This window comes from Rutidosis leptorrhynchoides, chromosome 7, assembly GCF_046630445.1.
Source record: "Rutidosis leptorrhynchoides isolate AG116_Rl617_1_P2 chromosome 7, CSIRO_AGI_Rlap_v1, whole genome shotgun sequence".
Classification (NCBI taxonomy): Eukaryota; Viridiplantae; Streptophyta; class Magnoliopsida; order Asterales; family Asteraceae; genus Rutidosis; species Rutidosis leptorrhynchoides.
The window spans coordinates 59,649,884-59,671,833 of NC_092339.1; the positions used below are offsets into that span (position 1 = coordinate 59,649,884).

The 21,950-nt window shown below is 30.6% G+C and overlaps 2 protein-coding genes across 2 annotated transcripts; both read left to right on the forward strand.

Moving 5' to 3' along the window:
• The first annotated feature begins 208 nt into the window (after positions 1-208).
• On the forward strand, positions 209-1,934 carry LOC139859280 (GDSL esterase/lipase At4g16230-like). The gene is made up of 5 exons (XM_071848077.1): positions 209-440; positions 508-638; positions 846-1,079; positions 1,348-1,603; positions 1,699-1,934. Exons 1-5 carry the CDS (start codon positions 209-211, stop codon positions 1,932-1,934), a joined length of 1,089 nt encoding a protein of 362 aa, XP_071704178.1.
• Positions 1,935-3,016: 1,082 nt separating this feature from the next.
• On the forward strand, positions 3,017-6,318 carry LOC139859281 (GDSL esterase/lipase At4g16230-like). The gene is made up of 5 exons (XM_071848078.1): positions 3,017-3,266; positions 3,506-3,636; positions 3,988-4,233; positions 4,627-4,882; positions 6,095-6,318. Exons 1-5 carry the CDS (start codon positions 3,017-3,019, stop codon positions 6,316-6,318), a joined length of 1,107 nt encoding a protein of 368 aa, XP_071704179.1.
• The last annotated feature ends 15,632 nt before the right edge of the window (positions 6,319-21,950 follow it).

Genomic DNA, 21,950 nt, shown 5'->3' on the forward strand with positions numbered 1-21,950 from the left:
AAAAATGTAATTTCAATAAGAGATTACGTCCAAAATTACTGTATATATATCCCTAACAGCATGAACTCAAATTACTCAATAAGTTCAGTTTTAGGACTAATTCATCATTGTATGCATAGTTCTTTCTTGAAAAAGTAGAGTTTCTTTCCACAAATTACAAATCTTTCTTCAAAATTTTTATCTTGACGAACAGTTATTGCTTATATTGATGTCGCGTTGGACGTTTAGAACGGCGACAATTTTAACCGTCTTGGTTTATGTACAAACATGCATAGCTCAAAACTTTTCTGCATTTTTCATTTTTGGTGATTCGTTGGCTGATGTGGGTAACAATAACTACATCACAACAATCTCAAAGGCTGATTATGAGCCTGTGGGTATTGATTTCGGGAAGCCAACAGGACGATTTACGAATGGAAGAACTGTTGATGACATGTTAGGCAAGTTTCTTTCATTTATGTGAAAACTATTGTTACAGTTTCAATGTAACAAACTTTTGTTTTTTAGGACAAGCATTGGGTTTTAAAAGTTTTCCTCCACCTTACTTGGCTCCAACAACTGTGGGCCCCGTGGTTTTGAAAGGCGTCAATTATGCTTCAGGTTCAAGCGGAATCCTAGATGCATCTGGAGCGAACTATGTAAGAACTATATATCGATGATCAATAACTTCATATCTTAATATAAAACAATTGATTTATATTGTACATTTTGTTATAATCATGTATAAGTACAATAAAATTTTAGTATTAACATAGCAGAACAACTTAAGCTATTGTTTCATCAAATTAGATGAAACATGGGTAATTGTTACCCAAACTCTTACATGTTTTCATCTTTTGTAACAGATTGGTAGAATCAGTATGAATAAACAACTTGAAAACTTTGAAAAGACAAGAATGGAGATTATATCAAGCATAGGTGGTCCCGCAGCAGAGACGTTGCTCGCTACTTCTCTTTTTGCAGTAACAACGGGTTCAAACGATTTCATAAATAACTATCTACTACCACATCTTTTAAAAAAAGAGCCCCAAGAAAAATTCATTCGACGTATGATTTCAACCTATAGAAAGCAACTTACGGTAAATTTACTCGACCTAACTTCATATAATTGTCAATTTCTGACCCATCAAGTTGTGAACTTCATATGTTTACTATTATTAGGGGTCTATCTCTTACAAACAGACCATTTTCAGATTAAGTGACAAAGAAATAATAATTTTACTTGCTGAATTAAGAATTGTACAGAAACATATCATAAAGTGGAAAGTAAACAGACTCTTAGTCCTCACATACATGACAAGTTCTAGTGTTTCTTGGATTGTTTTAATTTGTTTTTACTACATATAGAGACTTTATTATAGAGGTGCTCGAATGATCATGGTTGCAAATGTTCCGCCTATTGGATGCTGCCCAAATCAAAGGGATTTAAATCCATCTTCAGGACAAGAATGTGCTGAATTTCCAAATCTACTAGCACGACAATTTAATCAACGGTTAAAACGAATGGTTAAAGAACTTACAGTAACACTAGAAGGATCAAGATTCATTTATGCTGATGTTTATCATATCTTTCATGATATTGTTCAAAACTATAAATTATATGGTGAGTAATTAAATTGTGCACAGAAGGCAAAAAAGGTACCAACTTTAAACTTTATTATAAGATTAATATTTTTTTTTTTTTTTTTTTTTTTTTAGGATTTGAAATTGCAGATAAAGCATGTTGCAGCATGCTTGGTATACATGGTGGTCTGCTACCATGTTTGCAACAATCAAATGTTTGTCCTGATAGATCCAAGTACATTTTTTGGGACTGGTTTCATGTTACTGAATCTGCTTACGCTATTATAGCGAAACGTCTTTTTGATGGAGAGCCTGATGACATTTCACCAACTAACATACGAATGTTGTCCGAAACTTCAAACATGATATGAGTTTGTATGCAATTTTTCAGTAAGAGAAATGTACTAGAATTAATTGAGCTGAATAAGCCTTAAACTGATATTTGATATCCTCATTATTGCAATTTAACCCATTCAACTTGCTATCTAGATGACCAAAGTTTTCAATATTTCAAGTCACAATTAAATAAAGACAATAATGAGCTTGGCAAATTGCAAGTGAAATAAGTATGCTTCCAATTAAGGCTGAGCAAAAAAATCAAACCGTTAAAACCGAACATCTAACTGTGGATTTGGTTAACATTTTTTGATTAACCGAAGTTTGCTGTTCGGATATGAAAATAAAGAATATTCGCATCGATTTAACTGCAGTGTCTCACTAGTATCAAGGTGTTTCAATAAATATTACTTTATATATGCATCATAAATTCCGTATGGTTTTGGTGTATCTTAATTCTTAATCTATTAAATGTAATGGAAAAAGTTTTTCATATTCAGGCTATTTGGGGAAGCTTAATATTTTTACTCAGATCTATGCGGCCTACTCAGATTATGCGTTTCCAACCCTTTTCATAATCACGCCAATATATGTTACGAGTTAATTTGAATTTGGTATCAGGATCTCAACTACTAGACTATCGGTTTGTGAAACTTTATTGTATTAGAGATAAAACAGCTATGCAACTAGTTGGTTCAGAAAACTCTGTTCTCCTCGTAGATTCACAGGTCCAAATTGTAGGTTGTGAAATAAATTCACAAGAATATAATATGATTTGTTATTGTTATTTTCCCAAAGCAACAGAAATATTCCTGTGTTTTAGACTTTTTAGTCCACAACAGAATGGGCTTGTCAATTAATTCTAACCTAACCAATTGGAAGCCCATGTTTCACAATACTTTAATGGTGATCAAATCTCCATCTCCCTAACCACTCATATGCTTCTTCTGCTCCATTATTCAATCTAAAACATATCTATAAATTGCTTCATTTGTTTTACTTTATTTCCAGATCAATTCTCATTCAAATTATTAATCACTTTTTCACCAAGAAAATTGGAACCACATTTTAAAGTTTCTAACTTGATCATTCTTGTCAACTTTATTGTTTCGAAACAATGTTGTTTCAAATTGAAAAGTATGTTGTTACCGTTGTTTTGAAAACTTTTATAGTATTACTTTGGTTACATGATTCTTGTTTGGCAGAACCACTTTCTGTTAATTTTGTTTTTGGTGATTCGTTAGTCGAAGTAGGTAACAATAACTACATTACATCTCTATCAAAGGCGAACTACGTCCCAAATGGGATTGATTTTGGGATGCCAACAGGACGATATACAAACGGACGAACCATAGTAGACATTCTAGGCAAGTGATAACTTTTTTTTTAAACATTTTATCACCTTATAAAATCATGCACTTTTCAAGATTAATATATTGCCATTTTAGGACCCCACATAGAAACATTGTACCTAAAATGACCATTTTTACATGTAGCAGCTACTATACTGCAAGTTGTTTCTGTTGACAAGATTCATTTATTTTTATACAGTAAATGTTGAAATTTTTATGGTTGATAATTTATCTTCTTGTAAATTTTAATGCAGGCCAGGAATTGGGCTTGAAGGATTATACACCACCCTACTTGGCTCCAACCACTTCTGGCCCATTAGTCCTTAAAGGTGTCAATTATGCATCTGGTGGTGGTGGAATTCTAAATGCTACCGGAGAGATCTTTGTAAGTTATACTCCCTACGTGTACCTACAAGTGTTTAATATTGACTTTTTAAAGTATTAATTTGTCAAATTTGAATGTAAATAATTTTATGTATGCTATATAATGTTTGATGAAAATTATATGAATGAACTGAGTTTTTAATGTGTTTTTATTCATATAAGTTTCATCGAATATTATATAACACACATAAAAATATTTATAGTCAAAGTTGATAAAGAAAATCTTTGAAAAGTCAATAATGAGCACTTGTAGTGAGAAGCGGGGAGTATATCATTTCATTCGAAAGTTGAATATTGATGTGTTAAAAGATAAAAAGAATGATGTTTTTTATACTATTATGCGTGTTTGTAGGTTGGCAGGATAAATTTAGATGCACAACTCGACAACTTTGCGAATACAAGGCAATATATAATCTCGAGTATTGGCGCTCCTGCAGCCGAAGATTTGTTCAAGCGCGCATTATTCTCAGTAACTATCGGTTCAAACGATTTCATAAATAACTACCTTACACCGGTTGTTTCAACAATCGAGCAAAAACTAGTCTCTCCAGAAGCATTTGTAGGAGACCTGATTTCAAGATTCAGAGTTCAACTTACTGTAAGATTATCATCACCCAATCCAACTCAATGATGTTTTTACTTGGACATATTAATTAATAATCATTACTATTATACTATAAAGTCATGTTAAATTACCAAAGGGTATTTGACCTAGCAGTATCGAACCCCTCTAATCTTAAGATTGTGAGTTCGAGTCTAGTGGTAGACAAAAATGTACTCCGTATATACGTTTTTTTGAAAGGCAAAAAGTTGAGCAAAAATGTACATACTTGCGGAATCATTCGTGTAGGATGTGTGAGTTTTCTTTTAAAAAAAATCTTGTTAAATTTCATTTTATCAACTTATTGATTAATTTGTATATTTGAGCTACATTTAGTAAACCATGCCCATAACTCATGTTATTCTTATTGATTGGTTAAACTTTATGCAGAGGCTTTATAATATGGGAGCTAGAAAGATTGTGATACCGAATGTGGGACCTATCGGATGCATTCCGTATCAGAGGGATGTAAATCCGTCTGCCGGAGACGAATGTGTATATCTGGCAAATCACTTAGCTCAACTCTTCAATTTTCAATTGAAAGGCTTGCTCCAAGATCTTAGCGACTCACTTGAAGGTTCAACGTTCGTTTTCGCAGATGTCTATCGTATCGTTGCAGATATTGTTCAAAATTTCAGATCATATGGTAAGTAATCAAACATTCAGAAGATACTTGCTTAATCTAGTTAGTGGTCTACTTGTCAGGCCTATTACTTTTCAATACTTTGGCAAAATGGTGGTGGTTAACACGTTAAACGGGCCGGATGGAGTTGGGGTGCCCATAACAGACCGGAATTTTTTTTCTGTTCAAACTTCAGACTACCCATGTATTGAGAGTCTTTTTTACTCATATGTACATGGCCTAACCGGATTATCTTGTGACCATTTTCAGTCACTAGTCACTACCCTGACCACCCAAAAATTTGCTTCTAGTAAGATTTGAACATGAGACCTCTTGTAACAATATCAGCAACCCAAACTATAGCTTAAAACTTATATTTGTTCAGTGGCAAATTTAGAGTATAAGGGGTGGGGTCATATGACCCCACTAGCGTAATTTTTTATATATATATATATAATGTATACCTCAAGTTGAGTAGGACAATTTAGGGCAAATTCTATTAAAAATAATCATTTTACCTCAATTTTCTATTTCATGTAATCTATATTTATTTTGACGTTTAAATTATTGTTTTATCAAATGTTAATCAAAAAGAGGAATATCGTTATTTTAAAGTTAGAACTCCGTCAAAAAATTAACGATACTCCATTTTTTAAGTGAATCATATGCAAGCTTGATCAATGGCATTTACATGAGAATATGGAAGACCTCGTGAATGATGATTATGATGAATTGGATATTTATTTAATTTTCATTAAGTTCGTAATATGATTTTAGATGATTAACGGCACACGTATGTGCCAAGTATCAAGCTTGCATATATTCGTTATCCTCATGTAAGTGTCAATGATCAAACTTGCATATGATTTATCTAAGAAAATAGAGTATCGTTACTTTTTTGACGGAGTTCTAACTTAAAAATAATGATACTCCTCTTTTAGATTAACATTTATTAAAAAGTCATTTAAACGTTAAAATAAACATAGATTATTAATGAAATTGAGGTAAAAAAAGTTACTTTTAGCAAAATTTGTCCCTAAATTTAAGTATAATACCACATATATTTGTAAAATTAATGGATTTTTAGAAATAAATATCTTTCAAATATAATTATCATTGAAATTTTTTTTGAAACTCCACTGAAATTTTCATCCTAAATTCGGCACTGTATTTATCGAAGGTGAATTCTGAAGGGACTGTATTTTTTATTTTTTTTTATCTTAATCTTATTAACAGGTTTTGATAATGCTGATTCTGCATGTTGTTATGTAAGTGGTAAACATGGTGGTATAGTGCCATGTGGACCAACATCTAAATACTGTTCGGATCGGTCCAAGTATGTTTTCTGGGACCCATATCACCCATCTGATGCCACCAACGCCATCATAGCCAACCGACTCATGGACGGAGATATTAACGACATATCCCCAATCAACATTAGGACCCTGTTTAAATCTTGAACAACATCAAAGTTTATGTATAATGTATCATATTCAACAAATATATATTTATGCCTCAAGATTGAATGTATAATTGGAGCATTAATGTAACGTGTTACAGATAAAACTGCGTTATACAATTTTTGATGAGTGTGGGTTTTTGATGTGGAGTAATAGTGGTGTGAGATTTGTTGTGGGTTGTTAGTGGAATGGTAATGTGATATTTTATTTTATTTTTTGTGTTTTATTAAAAATTTGTTTTATATTGTTTAAGGCAAATGACCCGAAAAGGTAACATAAGTTACTCAATTTGACAATCAAGGTACCCCTCAATTTGGTTAAGCCCCAAAATGATTTTAATTTTTAATTTTCTCAAAAAAATGATTACGTGTTCAAAAAATTTAAAATTTGAGTAATCTTCGTCAAATTCATTAACGATCGTTAGTCAAAAATACATGATTGGGCCCTGAAGTTTGTTAAAAAGTACACCACTCATCATCTTCATCTTCATCTTCACCGCCACCATCTGCTTCATCACCGCCACCGTCTTCATCATCATCGTCGAAAACCACCATCGAACATAAATCCATCTCAGCCGATTGTTCTTCATTTTGTGCTGAATCCGGCGAAGAACAGTGGCGCCAGGCAGTGGCGATACTAGGATCGAATTTCATTGGGGTCCTATAAAATCTAAGTATTACTTCGTAAATTTTTTTTCTAAAGAATGGCTATTAACTTTCATAAAACCACTAACTCTAAGAATATATGAGGTCATATCTATAAATTTAGTGGTGTCGTATACAGCTTTAATAGTATTTTACTATAATTTTTTTAGTGGGTTCAAATGACCCCATATGCTTGTGCTTACATTCGCCCATGGCGCCGGGACGTGGTTCACGGTGGTCTTCAAAAAAAAACCCCTCAAATCACAACAAAAATCCACCAAATGATGTAGTTAGATGCGTTTGATCAATCTAAGCATAAACTCATTTTCGTATTTGATATAAACACATCAAAATTCGAAGAACACTTCAATTTCAGATTTGTTTTTTCAAATTGATATGGAATGAAAACGAGAAAAGTAAAAATGTAGAAGTGTTCATAATCTCATTGTGACATTCACTGCAAAACCTCATATCTTAACTCTCAATATCGAGTTCGAATTTCGGAGTCAAAGGTTTGTAATAAAAAGTCAACCGAATTTCCATTGTTCAAATTCGAATTCAGTTTGATGTTTCTTGACGAATGTTGGGAGGATGATTTGAAACACTTTTCATGAAGGAATCATTAGCTAACAAGCTCTAAATCGCAAAATCAATGTTTCAAGTCCATCTTCATCTTCGTGAAAGCTCCTGCTAGTGTTCTTCGATATGTGGTGGCGGCGGTGGTGGTGGTTGTTTCCTACGATGATGATGATGATGATGGTGTAGGTGATGATGCATATGGTGGCGGTGAAGATGAAGATGGTGATGAAGATGATGAAGAGGATGAGTGATGCAATTTTTTAACAAACTTCAGGGACCAATCGTGTATTTTTGACTCACGATCGTTAATGAATTTGACGAAGATTACCTCAATTTTAAAATTTTTGAACACGTAATCCTTTTCTTGAGCAAATTAAAAAATGAACTCCTTTTTGAACATAGACAAATTAGGGGTTACCTTGATTGTCAAATTGAATAACTTAGGTTACTTTTTCGGGCCATTTGAAGCGACCCGTCCCAATCCATAAGGACGAATACAATAACATATGGATACATCGCGAGGTACTTGACCTCTATATGATACATTTTACAAACATTGCATTCGTTTTTAAAAGATAAACTTTCTTTACATCCAAAATTGACAGGCATGCATACCATTTCATAATATCCACTATCCACTATAATTGACTTAATAATAATCTTGATGAACTCAATGACTCGAATGCAACATCTTTCGAAATATGTCATGAATGACTCTAAGCAATATCCTTAAAATGAGCTAATGCACAGCGGAAAATTTCTTTCATACCTGAGAATAAACATGCTTAAAAGTGTCAACCAAAAGGTTGTTGAGTTCATTAGTTTATCATAATCATTCATTTCCATCTTTTTAATAGACCACACGAATTTCATTTCCATTTCTCATAAATAGCATGCATGCAAAAATCATTCATATGGATTGAACACCTGGTAACCGACATTAACAAGATGCATATAAGAATATCCCCATCATTCCGGGACATCCATCGGACATGATATAAAAACTCGAAGTACTAAAGCATCCGCTACAACGGATGGGGTTTGTTAGGCCCAATAGATCTATCTTTAGGATTCGCGTCAATTAGTAGATCGGTTTACTAATTCTTAGGTTACCAAGCAAAAGGGGCATATTCGGCTTCGATCATTCAACCATATAATGTAGTTTCGATTACTTGTGTCTATTTTGTAAAACATTTATAAAAGCGCATGTATTCTCAGTCCCAAAAATATATATTGCAAAAGCATTTAAAAAGGGAGTAATGAAACTCATAATACGATATTTTGTAGTAAAAATATTCATACGACGATACTGAACAATGCAGGGTTGGCCTCGGATTCACGAACCTATATCAAGTATATATATTAACACGTATAATGGTAATCGAATAAATTTAGGTATTATTATTAATTGTTATTTTAGTAACTTGTACGTTTCATTAATAACTAAATTAACTATATTTATATTATATACATTAAATAGATAATTAATATTTATTACAAAAATATTAATATAGTTATGCTTTATGTTAATAATATATATTTTATAAAGAAAATCTTTATTTGATATATTAATAATACTAATAATAATAATGATAAAAATAATAATATAAATGTTAAAAATAATAATAATAGGGATAATAAATTAATAATGATAAAAATAATGATAATTCTAATAATAATAATAATAATAATAATAATAATAATAATAATAATAATAATAATAATAATAATAATAATACTTAATAATAATAATAATAATAATAGTAATAATAATAATAATAATAATAATAATAATAATAATAATAATAATAATAATAATAATAATAATAATAATAGTAATAAAGAGTAATAAGTAAACTACCTCAAGGAAGTAATCATAAAAAAAAATGCTCAAGTCCGGGTTTGAACCCGTGACCTCCCGCTAACCCAATAACATCCTTAATAATTACGCTATATGTTTCGATTTTGAAATAACACCCAACTTAAATTGTTTTTAACTTTTACTTCTGCATCCTTCTTTTTTTTTTTTTTTAAATGTCCGAGCCCAGGCTCGAACTCGCGACCTCTTGTTTAACCAATACACATCTATACCACTCCTCCGTTCCAGTTTTTCTGATTTATAACAATAACTAAAACTATGTACCCCATTTCTCTTTCGATTTCGTTTTCTTATTACATCATCACCTTACTACCATCATGATTATTCATCATCTTTATCATGCTCATTATTATTTCAACATAATAATTGTAACATCCCGCGTTTTTCCGTTAAATTTATTTTTAACAACGTCTTTTTTTTTTAATAATACCTTTCGTTATTTAAAATCGTATTTTCCGTTGACTAACATTCTTAATATTCCTGTTATTTAATTATAACATCACTAGTTTACTCGAGCGTTTTAAAATACTCGTTTGGTTAATTCCCGCACCCGCTTTAAACTCGAGGGACCGAAGTTGCCAAGTGGGCAAACTAGTTGACTAGGTCAACTAGTCAACCCACTTCCCACCACCCATTCATTTGATACTTCCACCTCCTCATCCCTTATCCTCTCAAACTCAAGAACACCATTTTCATCTTCTCCATTAATTCATCATCCAAATCCGAATCAAGAAGCAAACATCAAAACAAATTACATTTTCGTGATCCTCTCTTCATCCTCTACATTTTGGTACCAATTTCATCAAGTTTGGGTAACTTTCTAAAAAACACTAGATTTCTCTAAATTCATTTTATATACTTGAAATGGTATTAATTAGTGTATATGGCTCAAGTATAACATGAATACATGTTTTGTTTGCTCGATTTGTTGTTTTGAGTAACTAGTTTGAACATTTGAAATGAGTGTGCTTAATCTTGAGTTTTGGGTGATTAAGTGTTGTTAAATTGTTAAAGTTCATGTTTTAATTGTGTTATTAGTATCAGTAGCTTCACTTTGATGTATAGGTTGATTAAGAAAACTTCAAACACATGAATATTGATTTTGTGAGTTTTGGTTAGGGTTTGGTAGCTCTTAAAATGGACTTTTGATGATTTGAATGCCATGAAATGTTGTTGGTAAGTGTTTGGTTGGATTGTATGCTTGATTACCTTCGAAACGACATATCATATGTATAAATTGGATTCTCGAATCATAAAATGCATTTTGTGAACTTGAGACTTTAATTATAAACATTTAACGATCATTTGATGAGGTTTTGTTGTTGTAAATGATGAACTCGATTGATGATATGTGGTTAGTTGTATTCCTTGTCAAAATACCTTTCCAACGATATAAGATACATGTTCTAAGTGTTTTCGGTTCACAAATTGTGTTAGTTTGAGTTTTGGTTCGTGCACTTGTATGTTTCAGCAAAACAGGGTCTGTATACTGATCTGGACGCCGTCCAGATTCTTGGATGCCATCCAGTCCTTCAATGCTGGACGCTGTCCAGCAAATCTGGACGCCGTCCATGTGACGACCCGGAAATTTTCGATCAAATTTAAACTTGATCTTAATATGATTTCGGCACGATAAGCAAAGTCTCTAATGTTTAATTTCAAAATCTTTGAACTATGTTAATATATTCATTTGACCGTGGACTACTCCCGAAGATTCACGAACAATTAGTTGTAAATTAATATGTATATATATGTAAATGTAAGGATGTATAATAATTAGAAGTAATGAAACATAATTTAAATTAAATACGTAAAATAAAATACAATCTAATCATTTGAGTTGAAAATGTAAAGTAGTATATAAAATAATGAAGTAACCATTAAAAATAAATATCTATGTAAATATATGAATCTATACATAATTAATGTTGTATGTATATTGTAATATATATAAAATATATAAATATTCAATATTCAATATATGTTAACATATAATATTAATAATTAAATTAAGTACAAGTTAAAATATAAAAGTTATATTATTAGCATTATTTCATTATAAATGATAAAATTAATATTATTAATATTATTATTACTTTATATATATATATATATATATATATATATATATATATATATATATATATATATATATATATATATATATATATATATATATATATATATATATGAAGTTTGATTTATACAAGTATTGTTATTAATATTATTGATATTATAATCATTATTAATTTTGTTATTATTATTATTAGTTACATTATTATTAATAAAATTAATATTAAATATTAATGTTTATATAATTAATATTATTATGTTTATTTATATAATTAAAATTCAAATACAAATATATGTATATAATTGATATATAAAGATATAGATGCAGATATATGAATAAATACATATATTTATACGAAATAAAAAATACACATATATAAATACATATACAGTATATATATGTATATACATAAATACGGTTTGATACATACAAATATCCAAATAATATGTATTGTATTATCAATCTCTATGGGCTTTTACAAAAGTCTTCTCCTCCTGTTCCCAATTGATTTTCTGTCTATCAATCTATACTACAAAACAAACTTGTGATTGAATTAAACTATTGCAATATGTACTAGATCAGATTATATATTATACCACATATAATTTTGTTGAATTAAAAACTAAAAACAAATAAAACCCAGCTTGATAACTCTGTCCTCATAGCTTTTAAGCAACAACTCTAGCACCTAAAACAATTCCTATCAATTACCCTTGAATGCTTTGATGTTGTTAAACTGCTACGTTTCTCGTTGAGAATAAACCGACCCAAAAACCACCATCATCACTTCACAAACCACTGATAACAACCATTTGAACCACCACCAAATTCAACTCATCATCATCACCAAACCCACCACCCTGTGGAGCTAATTTTACACTTTGAACCAAGATAACCGACACCATCTTCATCATCTTCATGGATTCACCATCACTGCTATCAAAACACAACCACAACATCAGTCAATACCTTCTTTCTATCTTCCAATTGAACCCCCTGCAAACGCACATATTATTAATATTTCACAGCTGCAATTCAACCTCACAATTACCACGAACCACCATCTCTGAACTGTTGTTAATCGCTTAATGTTTTCTTTATTTACAATCATAATCATATTAATTGATTGATTATATATATATATATATATATATATATATATATATATATATATATATATATATATATACATATAAACACATACCTGATACATATATTCATGGTCACCCACAACCACTTCAGTTGCTGCTACTCCTCCCTATTTTACAGCTTGAACACCATCAGATAACACTCAAAGCCTCCCACCTTTCATCACCGGTACCATCTAACACGCCACCATCTTATAATCACCTGACCCTTCATCATGAACACCTACATCTGCTCCTGGTTCTTTTTACTTTTGTACGATACCCAGCTACACCTCTACGTTCCTACAATGCTTCTATTCCTGGACGAAGGTAAACACCACGAAACGCCACATCATTTCATGCTTAATCTTCCCCTGATTATCTATTATGATTCTAAAATCTCACAACTCCAACATCATGAACCTGCAAAACCCATTATTGTTGACAGTGATTATCTTTTTGGCCGACAAATACAAAACACAACAGACTCACCAAAGTTACTACTGTTTTCTCCTTCATTATCATCAAACAAACTTTCAATATATCACACAAACACCATCGAACCTTTTTACACAAATCAAATTGGATTAAGAGAAAACAGAATACTTCAATCGTTCTTATATAAACCAAACAGATAGATTACATCACCGAAAATCTGAATGAAATAATTTACCATCTATGGTGGACGATGATGGATAATAAAATTATATAATTATATAAATAAATAAGTAAATAAATAAAAGAAACACCCATTTATGGGTTCTGTTTCTGTAGTGACTTGATGATGATGATAACTAAAGATAATTAGATCGATGAATGATACAGTACCTATAAATACTCGAATGTCGATTTCTTCATAGTTGAACAGACCCCCAAATACTACTTCAATTTTCTGATTGATTCGATTGTGGTGATGATTAACACTGACGGGGACAATTAAACGATGATGATGATGAAGCATCAATGATTGTTGTTAATCGGTTGATCTAGTGATGATAAAGACGATGATCGATTGAATGAAAGATGATGTATTTTTCTTTTCTTCTGATGTCGATTTGATTTGGGGAGGGTGAACCGACAGATAAAAAAAAAGTAGAAATCAGATAGTATCTAATAAATTAGGCGGACTGTTATTGGGCTCTTGCAATTTTGTAAGGCCCAGGAAATTAATATTCATGGTGGACTGCTATAATTTCTCTGAAGGCCCAAGTGCAACTAATGCTCGACTCTCCCACTCAATTTACACCGAGGGTATAATTTTAATCCATTACGTCTGACATTATCTTTAAATATTTGATGAGATTATGATTTTTGATCAGGAGTTAAATGATGATAAACAATATAATTATAGATATAGTTGCAAGTATGGATACAAGTATGATAGCTACTATGATTTAACTAAAATATTGATAAGTTAGGGTTATAAATATAATAATTAGAATGTCAAATATGAAAACGATTAAAATTATAATTAGGTTATGATGAAATATCATTATTATTAATATCATTATTATTATTATTATTATTATTATTATTATTATTATTATTATTATTATTATTATTATTATTATTATTATTATTATTATGTTAGTTGTTATTATTATTATCATTATTAATTTTATATTAACAATACTATTATAACAAATAAATATCTTCTATATATGAGTATATTTATTATAACTACCCTAATATTACATAAAATTATATATATATATATATATATATATATATATATATATATATATATATATATATATATATATATATTAAGAATTATTTATATAAATATTTACCTATTACAAATTATTGATTTTTAATATAATATTTAACTATATAAATATTAACTATTTTAAGTATATACAAATTAAATATATAAGACATATAAATTAAGATATAATATATAAATTTATTTGGTTATGATTAAATGTATTAATATATATACCTGATATAGGTTCGTGAATCCGAGGCCAACCCTACACATGTTCAATGTCGTCATATGTATTTTTACTACAAAATACATTATAGTGAGTTTCAGTTACTCCCTTTTTACTTATTACATTTTTGGGCTGAGAATACATGCAAATGCTTTATTAACTATTTTACAATATTTATATGCGTGAGTTTCATTTGCTCCCTTTTACTCATTACATTTTTGGGTTGAGAATACATGCAATGTTTTAATAACTGTTTTACAATATTTATATGCGTGAGTTTCATTTGCCTTTTTACCCTTTATATTTTTTGGGCTGAGAATACATGCGCAATTTTTATAAATGTTTTACGAAATAGACACAAGTAATCGAAACTACATTATATGGTTGAATGATCGAAATCGAATATGCCCCTTTTTATTAAGTCTGGTAATCTAAGAATTAGGGAACATACACCCTAATTGACGCGAACTCTAAAGATAGATCTATCGGGCTCAACAAGCCCCATCCAAAGTACCGGATGCTTTAGTACTTCGAAATTTATATCATGTCCGAAGGAGGATCCCAGAATGATGGGGATATTCTTATATGCATATTGTGAATGTCGGTTACCAGGTGTTCAATCCATATGAATGATTATTTTTGTCTCTATGCATGGGACGTATATTTATGAGAAATGAAAATCTTGTGGTCTATTAAAATGATGGAAATGATTATTTATGTTAAACTAATGAACTCACCAACCTTTTGGTTGACACTTGAAAGCATGTTTATTCTCAGATACGAAAGAAATCTTCCACTGTGCATTTGCTCATTTTAGAGATATTACTTGGAGTCATTCATGACATATTTCAAAAGACGTTGCATTCGAGTCATTGAGTTCATCAAGAATATTATCAAGTCATTTATAGTTTAGATATATTATGAAATGGTATGCATGCCTGTCAACTTACAATGAGATGGAAGTTTGTCTTTTGAAAACGAATGCAATGTTTGTAAAATGTATCATATAGAGGTCAAGTACTTCGCGATGTAATCAACTGTTGTGAATCGTTTATAATCGATGTGGACTTCGTCCGGATGGATTAGGACGGGTCTTCACAGTTGGTATCAGAGCGGTGGTCTTAGCGAACCAGGTCTGCATTAGTGTGTATAACTGATAAGTCGTTAGGATGCATTGGTGAGTCTGGACTTCGACCGTGTCTGCATGTCAAAAGTTTTGCTTATCATTTCTAGTCGAAAATCATCTGATTATCATCCTTACAAAATCACTTGCTTATCATTCTTAGTCTAGACACATTTTACTGCTTTGATTGCATGAATAGTGTATAGACAAATTCATATCTTAGCGTATCTGCTAATCCATATCTTAGCGTATCTGTTATTGTTACCTTTGCCTGACAGCATCCGTAGATTTCTCAGTAACTTATGGGATTTTAGTATTATATATGCATATGTAAATTATGTATTGTAGAGTACTAATCTATATCCTATAATCTATTTCTTATTAAAAATCCTTCGTCTGATCGTACGAGATGAATCCCTCAACCATTTCAAGTCCTTCAGATTCCGATAGCTATTCCGATAGTTATTCCGACAACTATTCCGATATGAATTTTCACTCGAACTCCGAAAGCAGTGTAACCGGAATGGAGTAACCAATCAGCCATCCCTAATTCATCTGATGGGTTCGTAGTCGATTTAATCGATGGAGACGAGAAAAGGCGATCCTTTCCACCCACCAACCTGCACTCTTGGCAAAGAACCTGAAGCACTTACCGACGAAGCTATTCGAAACACCAATTTTAGCCTCATTTCCAGAGTATCTCGTCACGACTATATACTATCTCAAATCCTAGATCTTATTCATTCGCTCGTTCTGACCAACAATCGTCCCGGAGTAATACAAGAAGTCAATGAACTTCGCGCTCGAGTAATCAATTTGGAGAATATGGTGCAAAACGTACCAGCTTCAACAACATCATCTGCATCAACAGTATAACCAAGAACATAAGTTTCAACATTACATGCTCATCATCTCATTCTGTACCTCGAGTATAATCATCGTTCTACGAATCATTCTACATTATTTATCTTCGTACGACATGACGATTATGTAATCTCTAATGTTCTAGAAATTATATATTCTTGTACTAACGATAAATCAAATGAGATTAATATTATATTAACTCACTAAATCCATGATTACATCTGAAGAAAAATATATATGGAAGTATATTTTCATAAAGATGGTAATTAAAAATTCTTTTGTACAAACTGTTAATGGTGAAAATATTTTAACGGGTAGGTAATACCCGAGGAATATTTAGATTTCATATTAACATGTTAGACTGTACGTTCTTCGAATATGATTCAACGGTCATTTACTATCCTATTTACATCCACAGTTATACGAATCCGTTCACCACAAAATAACCATTTTCATTCAATTTCATATTTGGATTTTGACATACCAGAATCCAACAAGTGGCATAATGAAGAAAACATTTGACAAAAATAAAATTTGTTAGAAACAAACAAATTAACTATGAGAAATTTTGTTAAGAATCCACGCTAACAAAATCCTAGCTAACTGTTCCTAACTAACTGATTACATTTTATTTATCGCAATTTAATTATCGCAATTTTAATTCTCGCAATTTTATTTATCGTCATTTAATTTCTGTTATTTACTATACGCACTTTATTTATCGTCATTTAATTTCAGTTATTTATTTTACGCACTTTAAATATCAGGACACGTATACAAGGTTTTGACACATCATATCGACGCATCTATATATATTATTTGGAATAACCATAGACACTCTATATGCAGTAATGATCGAGTTCTCTATACAGGGTTGAGGTTGATTCTATAATAATATATATAATTTGAGTTGTGATCGAGTCTGAGACATGTACACGGGTCACGATACGTATTAATTAAATTCGAATATTATATATTAAACTATATATGAATTATTGGACTGTTAACTGTGGACTATCGACTGTGGACTAATAATATTGGACAAATTAAAATGAATTAAAATATTGATTATAACATATGAAACTAAACAATTCTTCAAGTTTGCCACTTGATTTCATCTTAAACCTCATTGTATCTTGACGATTACAATCTACATTCAAACCTTTCATGATTCTTAAAAACACCTCAATCGAGAGGATGAACCAACCGCACTTCATCTATGGAAGAAAAGATTGATGCATATAGTTATGCACCTAAAAACACTCAGAATCTGTGTAAACGTTTAACACGTGTCTGTTCTAGCTCCTTTGACATTGTTATTACCAAAAATAACATCTCAACTCTTTTTTTCCAATTAGCCAATTTTGTCACAGCTCCAGCAAGTCAACTTCGACTTTCCATTCGAATTAGCCTTATTATAACCTCGACATATAAGTTTGCCTGTCGTCATTGTTACCGGAGAACCGTTTATATTTCACCACATTAACAGTAAAATTACCAGCAACTTCAATGAATTTGGACTTTCCGAAAAATCATTATATTCATTTGAACCTCATTTTGTATTCATCTATACCCTGTAACAATAATTGCCATACCAATTACTGAGAATCAGCAATCAGTATTTCGAATCTCGTAGCATTTCTACATTAATAGTAATATGTATACATATAACAATAATCTCCTAGAATTACGATCTTCAATTCTAAAATTTTGAAAAGGCACCCAGTTTGCGAATCGATACTCTAAATGTTGAAAAAGCTGAATGAAGCAGCCGAAACTGTAGGCAACCGTAAACGACCTTAGTCGTCGGAATTTTGATGATAAAGAATAGTATGTTGGAAAAGCTCAGAAACGTTGGAACTGGAAAACGGATTGAGCTAACCATGAAGGAGACCAAGGACAAATACAAGGACCATACCCTATATTCAAAGAATCCAGATAATTCTGGACCCGTTGAAATCTTTAGAGAATATCTTGCTCCAAAGTCATATTAAAATCTTGCGGAAAATCTTTCTCCATCAACCATCGAACTTAGAAATTTCAAAAATATCGTCATCAATATCTTTGATATTTCTGAGGATATTTTAATAAATATTCTCGTCCGAAATTATATACCTCTTCGTGCTTCCTGTGTTTCATTATATTGAAAACTTCTGGAAAAAAAAAATCTAAGTTTAATTTATGAATAAATTCTGGAGAAATGTAAAGAAATTGATGCATGAATTAGTATAATATAATGACACTTGATCAACGTGATTATATTACAGTAAGTCATGCTGAGTTTCTAATGGAACGTGATGATTTACAGATCATATCATCATCACGTGCCATGTTACATAACTCTTTCATTCAAATTAACTTATGAACATATCAAGAAAATATATTCTTGATAGTTCTGTTCTCAGTAATTCTGGTAATTTGACAAATCAAATCGTGCTATTACGTTCTTTCTTGTTTAGAACATTAAGTTCATTAGGAACTCCATACCTACAAATTCTGGACCAATAGTTGCGAAAAGAAAACAAAAGCATGAAGCTCCGAAATATAAAGGGGGTATAAATCGCAGCAAATAAGAGAGAGCATTAACTGTGGATGACAATGATTATAGGAGACAGAAGCAGGAACACCGAAATATAAGAGAAAATATAAAGCCCAATAACAATGCGAAAATTACAAACCGTGGATATTAATACGAATAGCAATATAAAGACACGGTAGAATTAAGAATAGTATCGCCCCAAGGTAATAATAGAAGTAAACTGATTTTTCTGGTGAAAGATTGAAAAGAAGGATGACAGAAATGATAATTAGGAAATATCAAGGATTAGAACGGGATTAAGTATTTTCATAATATTTTGGATGTATGAACTAAGAAAGAAAGTATAGGAATGGTGAGAATAACGGAACGGAAGAGCTTAATTTATAGTGGAAATATCAGACAGAGTAATCGAGGCAGATCATCGTATTTAATTATAGAGATCTTAATTTCCTTACTCGCCGAAGAATCAAATCTTTTAGATTTTGAAGATTTTCTTTAAATCCCTTAAATTCCGGAATTCAACCTTGACTCTGTCAAAAGTTAAGATGAATCTTTACTTTCTCATTTCACTATTTAGTGATAGCTTCACTCGTACTTTTCGAGTAATCGAATTATTTTATCCATATTACTCTATGGTAATAAAGCTCTATCTATCAACTCATATTCGTTATGAAAACATTTTTATTGTTAGCCATGACCACCTCACTCAAATTTCGGGACGAAATTTCTTTAACGGGTAGGTACTGTGACGACCCGAAAATTTTCGATCAAATTTAAACTTGATCTTAATATAATTTCGGCACGATAAGCAAAGTCTCTAATGTTTAATTTCAAAATCTTTGAACTATGTTAATATATTCATTTGACCGTGGACTACTCCCGAAGATTCACGAACAATTAGTTGTAAATTAATATGTATATATATGTAAATGTAAGGATGTATAATAATTAGAAGTAATGAAACATAATTTAAATTAAATACGTAAATAAAATACAATCTAATCATTTGAGTTGAAAATGTAAAGTAGTATATAAAATAATGAAGTAACCATTAAAAATAAATATCTATGTAAATATATGAATCTATACATAATTAATGTTGTATGTATATTGTAATATATATAAAATATATAAATATTCAATATTCAATATATGTTAGCATATAATATTAATAATTAAATTAAGTACAAGTTAAAATATAAAATTTATATTATTAGCATTATTTCATTATAAATGATAAAATTAATATTATTAATATTATTATTACTTCAATAATATTAATAACAATACTTGTATAAATCAAACTTCATATATTTATATATATATATATATATATATATATATATATATATATATATATATATATATATATATATATGAAGTTTGATTTATACAAGTATTGTTATTAATATTATTGATATTATAATCATTATTAATTTTGTTATTATTATTATTATTAGTTACATTATTATTAATAAAATTAATATTAAATATTAATGTTTATATAATTAATATTATTATGTTTATTTATATAATTAAAATGCAAATACAAATATATGTATATAATTGATATATAAAGATATAGATACAGATATATGAATAAATACATATATTTATACGAAATAAAAAATACACATATATAAATACATATACAGTATATATATGTATATACATAAATACGGTTTGATACATACAAATATCCAAATAATATGTATTGTATTATCAATCTCTATGGGCTTTTACAAAAGTCTTCTCCTCCTGTTCCCAATTGATTTTCTGTCTATCAATCTATACTACAAAACAAACTTGTGATTGAATTAAACTATTGCAATATGTACTAGATCAGATTACATATTATATCACATAAAATTTTGTTGAATTAAAAACTGAAAACAAATAAAACCCAGCTTGATAACTCTGTCCTCATAGCTTTTAAGCAACAACTCTAGCACCTAAAACAATTCCTATCAATTACCCTTGAATGCTTTGATGTGGTTAAACTGCTACGTTTCTCGTTGAGAATAAACCGACCCAAAAACCACCATCATCACTTCACAAACCACTATCAACAACCATTTGAACCACCACCAATTTCAACTCATCATCATCACCAAACCCACCACCCCGTCGAGCTGATTTTACACTTTGAACCAAGATAACTGACACCATCTTCATCATCTTCATGGATTCACCATCACTGCTATCAAAACACAACCACAACATCAGTCAATACCTTCTTTCTATCTTCCAATTGAACCCCCTACAAACGCACATATTATTAATATTTCACAGCTGCAATTCAACCTCACAATTACCACGAACCACCATCTCTGAACTGCTGTTAATCGCTTAATGTTTTCTTTATTTACAATCATAATCATATTAATTGATTGATTATATATATACATATAAACACATACCTGATACATATATTCATGGTCACCCACAACCACTTCGGTTGCTGCTACTCCTCCCTGTTTTACAGCTTGAACACCATCAGATAACACTCAAAGCCTCCCACCTTTCATCACCGGTACCATCTAACACGCCACCATCTTATAATCACCTGACCCTTCATCATGAACACCTACATCTGCTCCTGGTTCTTTTTACTTCTGTTCGATACCCAGCAACACCTCTATGTTCCTACAATGCTTCTATTCCTAGACGAAGGTAAACACCACAAAACGCCACATCATTTCATGCTTAATCTTTCCCTGATTATCTATTATGATTCTAAAATCTCACAACTCCAACATCATGAACCTGCAAAACCCATTATTGTTGACAGTGATTATCTTTCTGGCCGAGAAATACAAAACACAACAGACTCACCAAAGTTACTACTGTTTTCTCCTTCATTATCATC

What these genes read in the sequence shown, in the direction of transcription:
- LOC139859280 (XM_071848077.1), top strand. Translation starts at nt 209, where the DNA reads ATGTCGCGTTGGACGTTTAGAACGGCGACAATTTTAACCGTCTTGGTT. An exon ending in AACTGTTGATGACATGTTAG is followed by an intron (nt 441 to 507) that starts GCAAGTTTCTTT and finishes TTTGTTTTTTAG; the next exon opens with GACAAGCATTGGGTTTTAAA. An exon ending in TCAAAACTATAAATTATATG is followed by an intron (nt 1,604 to 1,698) that starts GTGAGTAATTAA and finishes TTTTTTTTTTAG; the next exon opens with GATTTGAAATTGCAGATAAA.
- LOC139859281 (XM_071848078.1), top strand. Translation starts at nt 3,017, where the DNA reads ATGTTGTTTCAAATTGAAAAGTATGTTGTTACCGTTGTTTTGAAAACT. An exon ending in AACCATAGTAGACATTCTAG is followed by an intron (nt 3,267 to 3,505) that starts GCAAGTGATAAC and finishes ATTTTAATGCAG; the next exon opens with GCCAGGAATTGGGCTTGAAG. An exon ending in ATGCTACCGGAGAGATCTTT is followed by an intron (nt 3,637 to 3,987) that starts GTAAGTTATACT and finishes GCGTGTTTGTAG; the next exon opens with GTTGGCAGGATAAATTTAGA.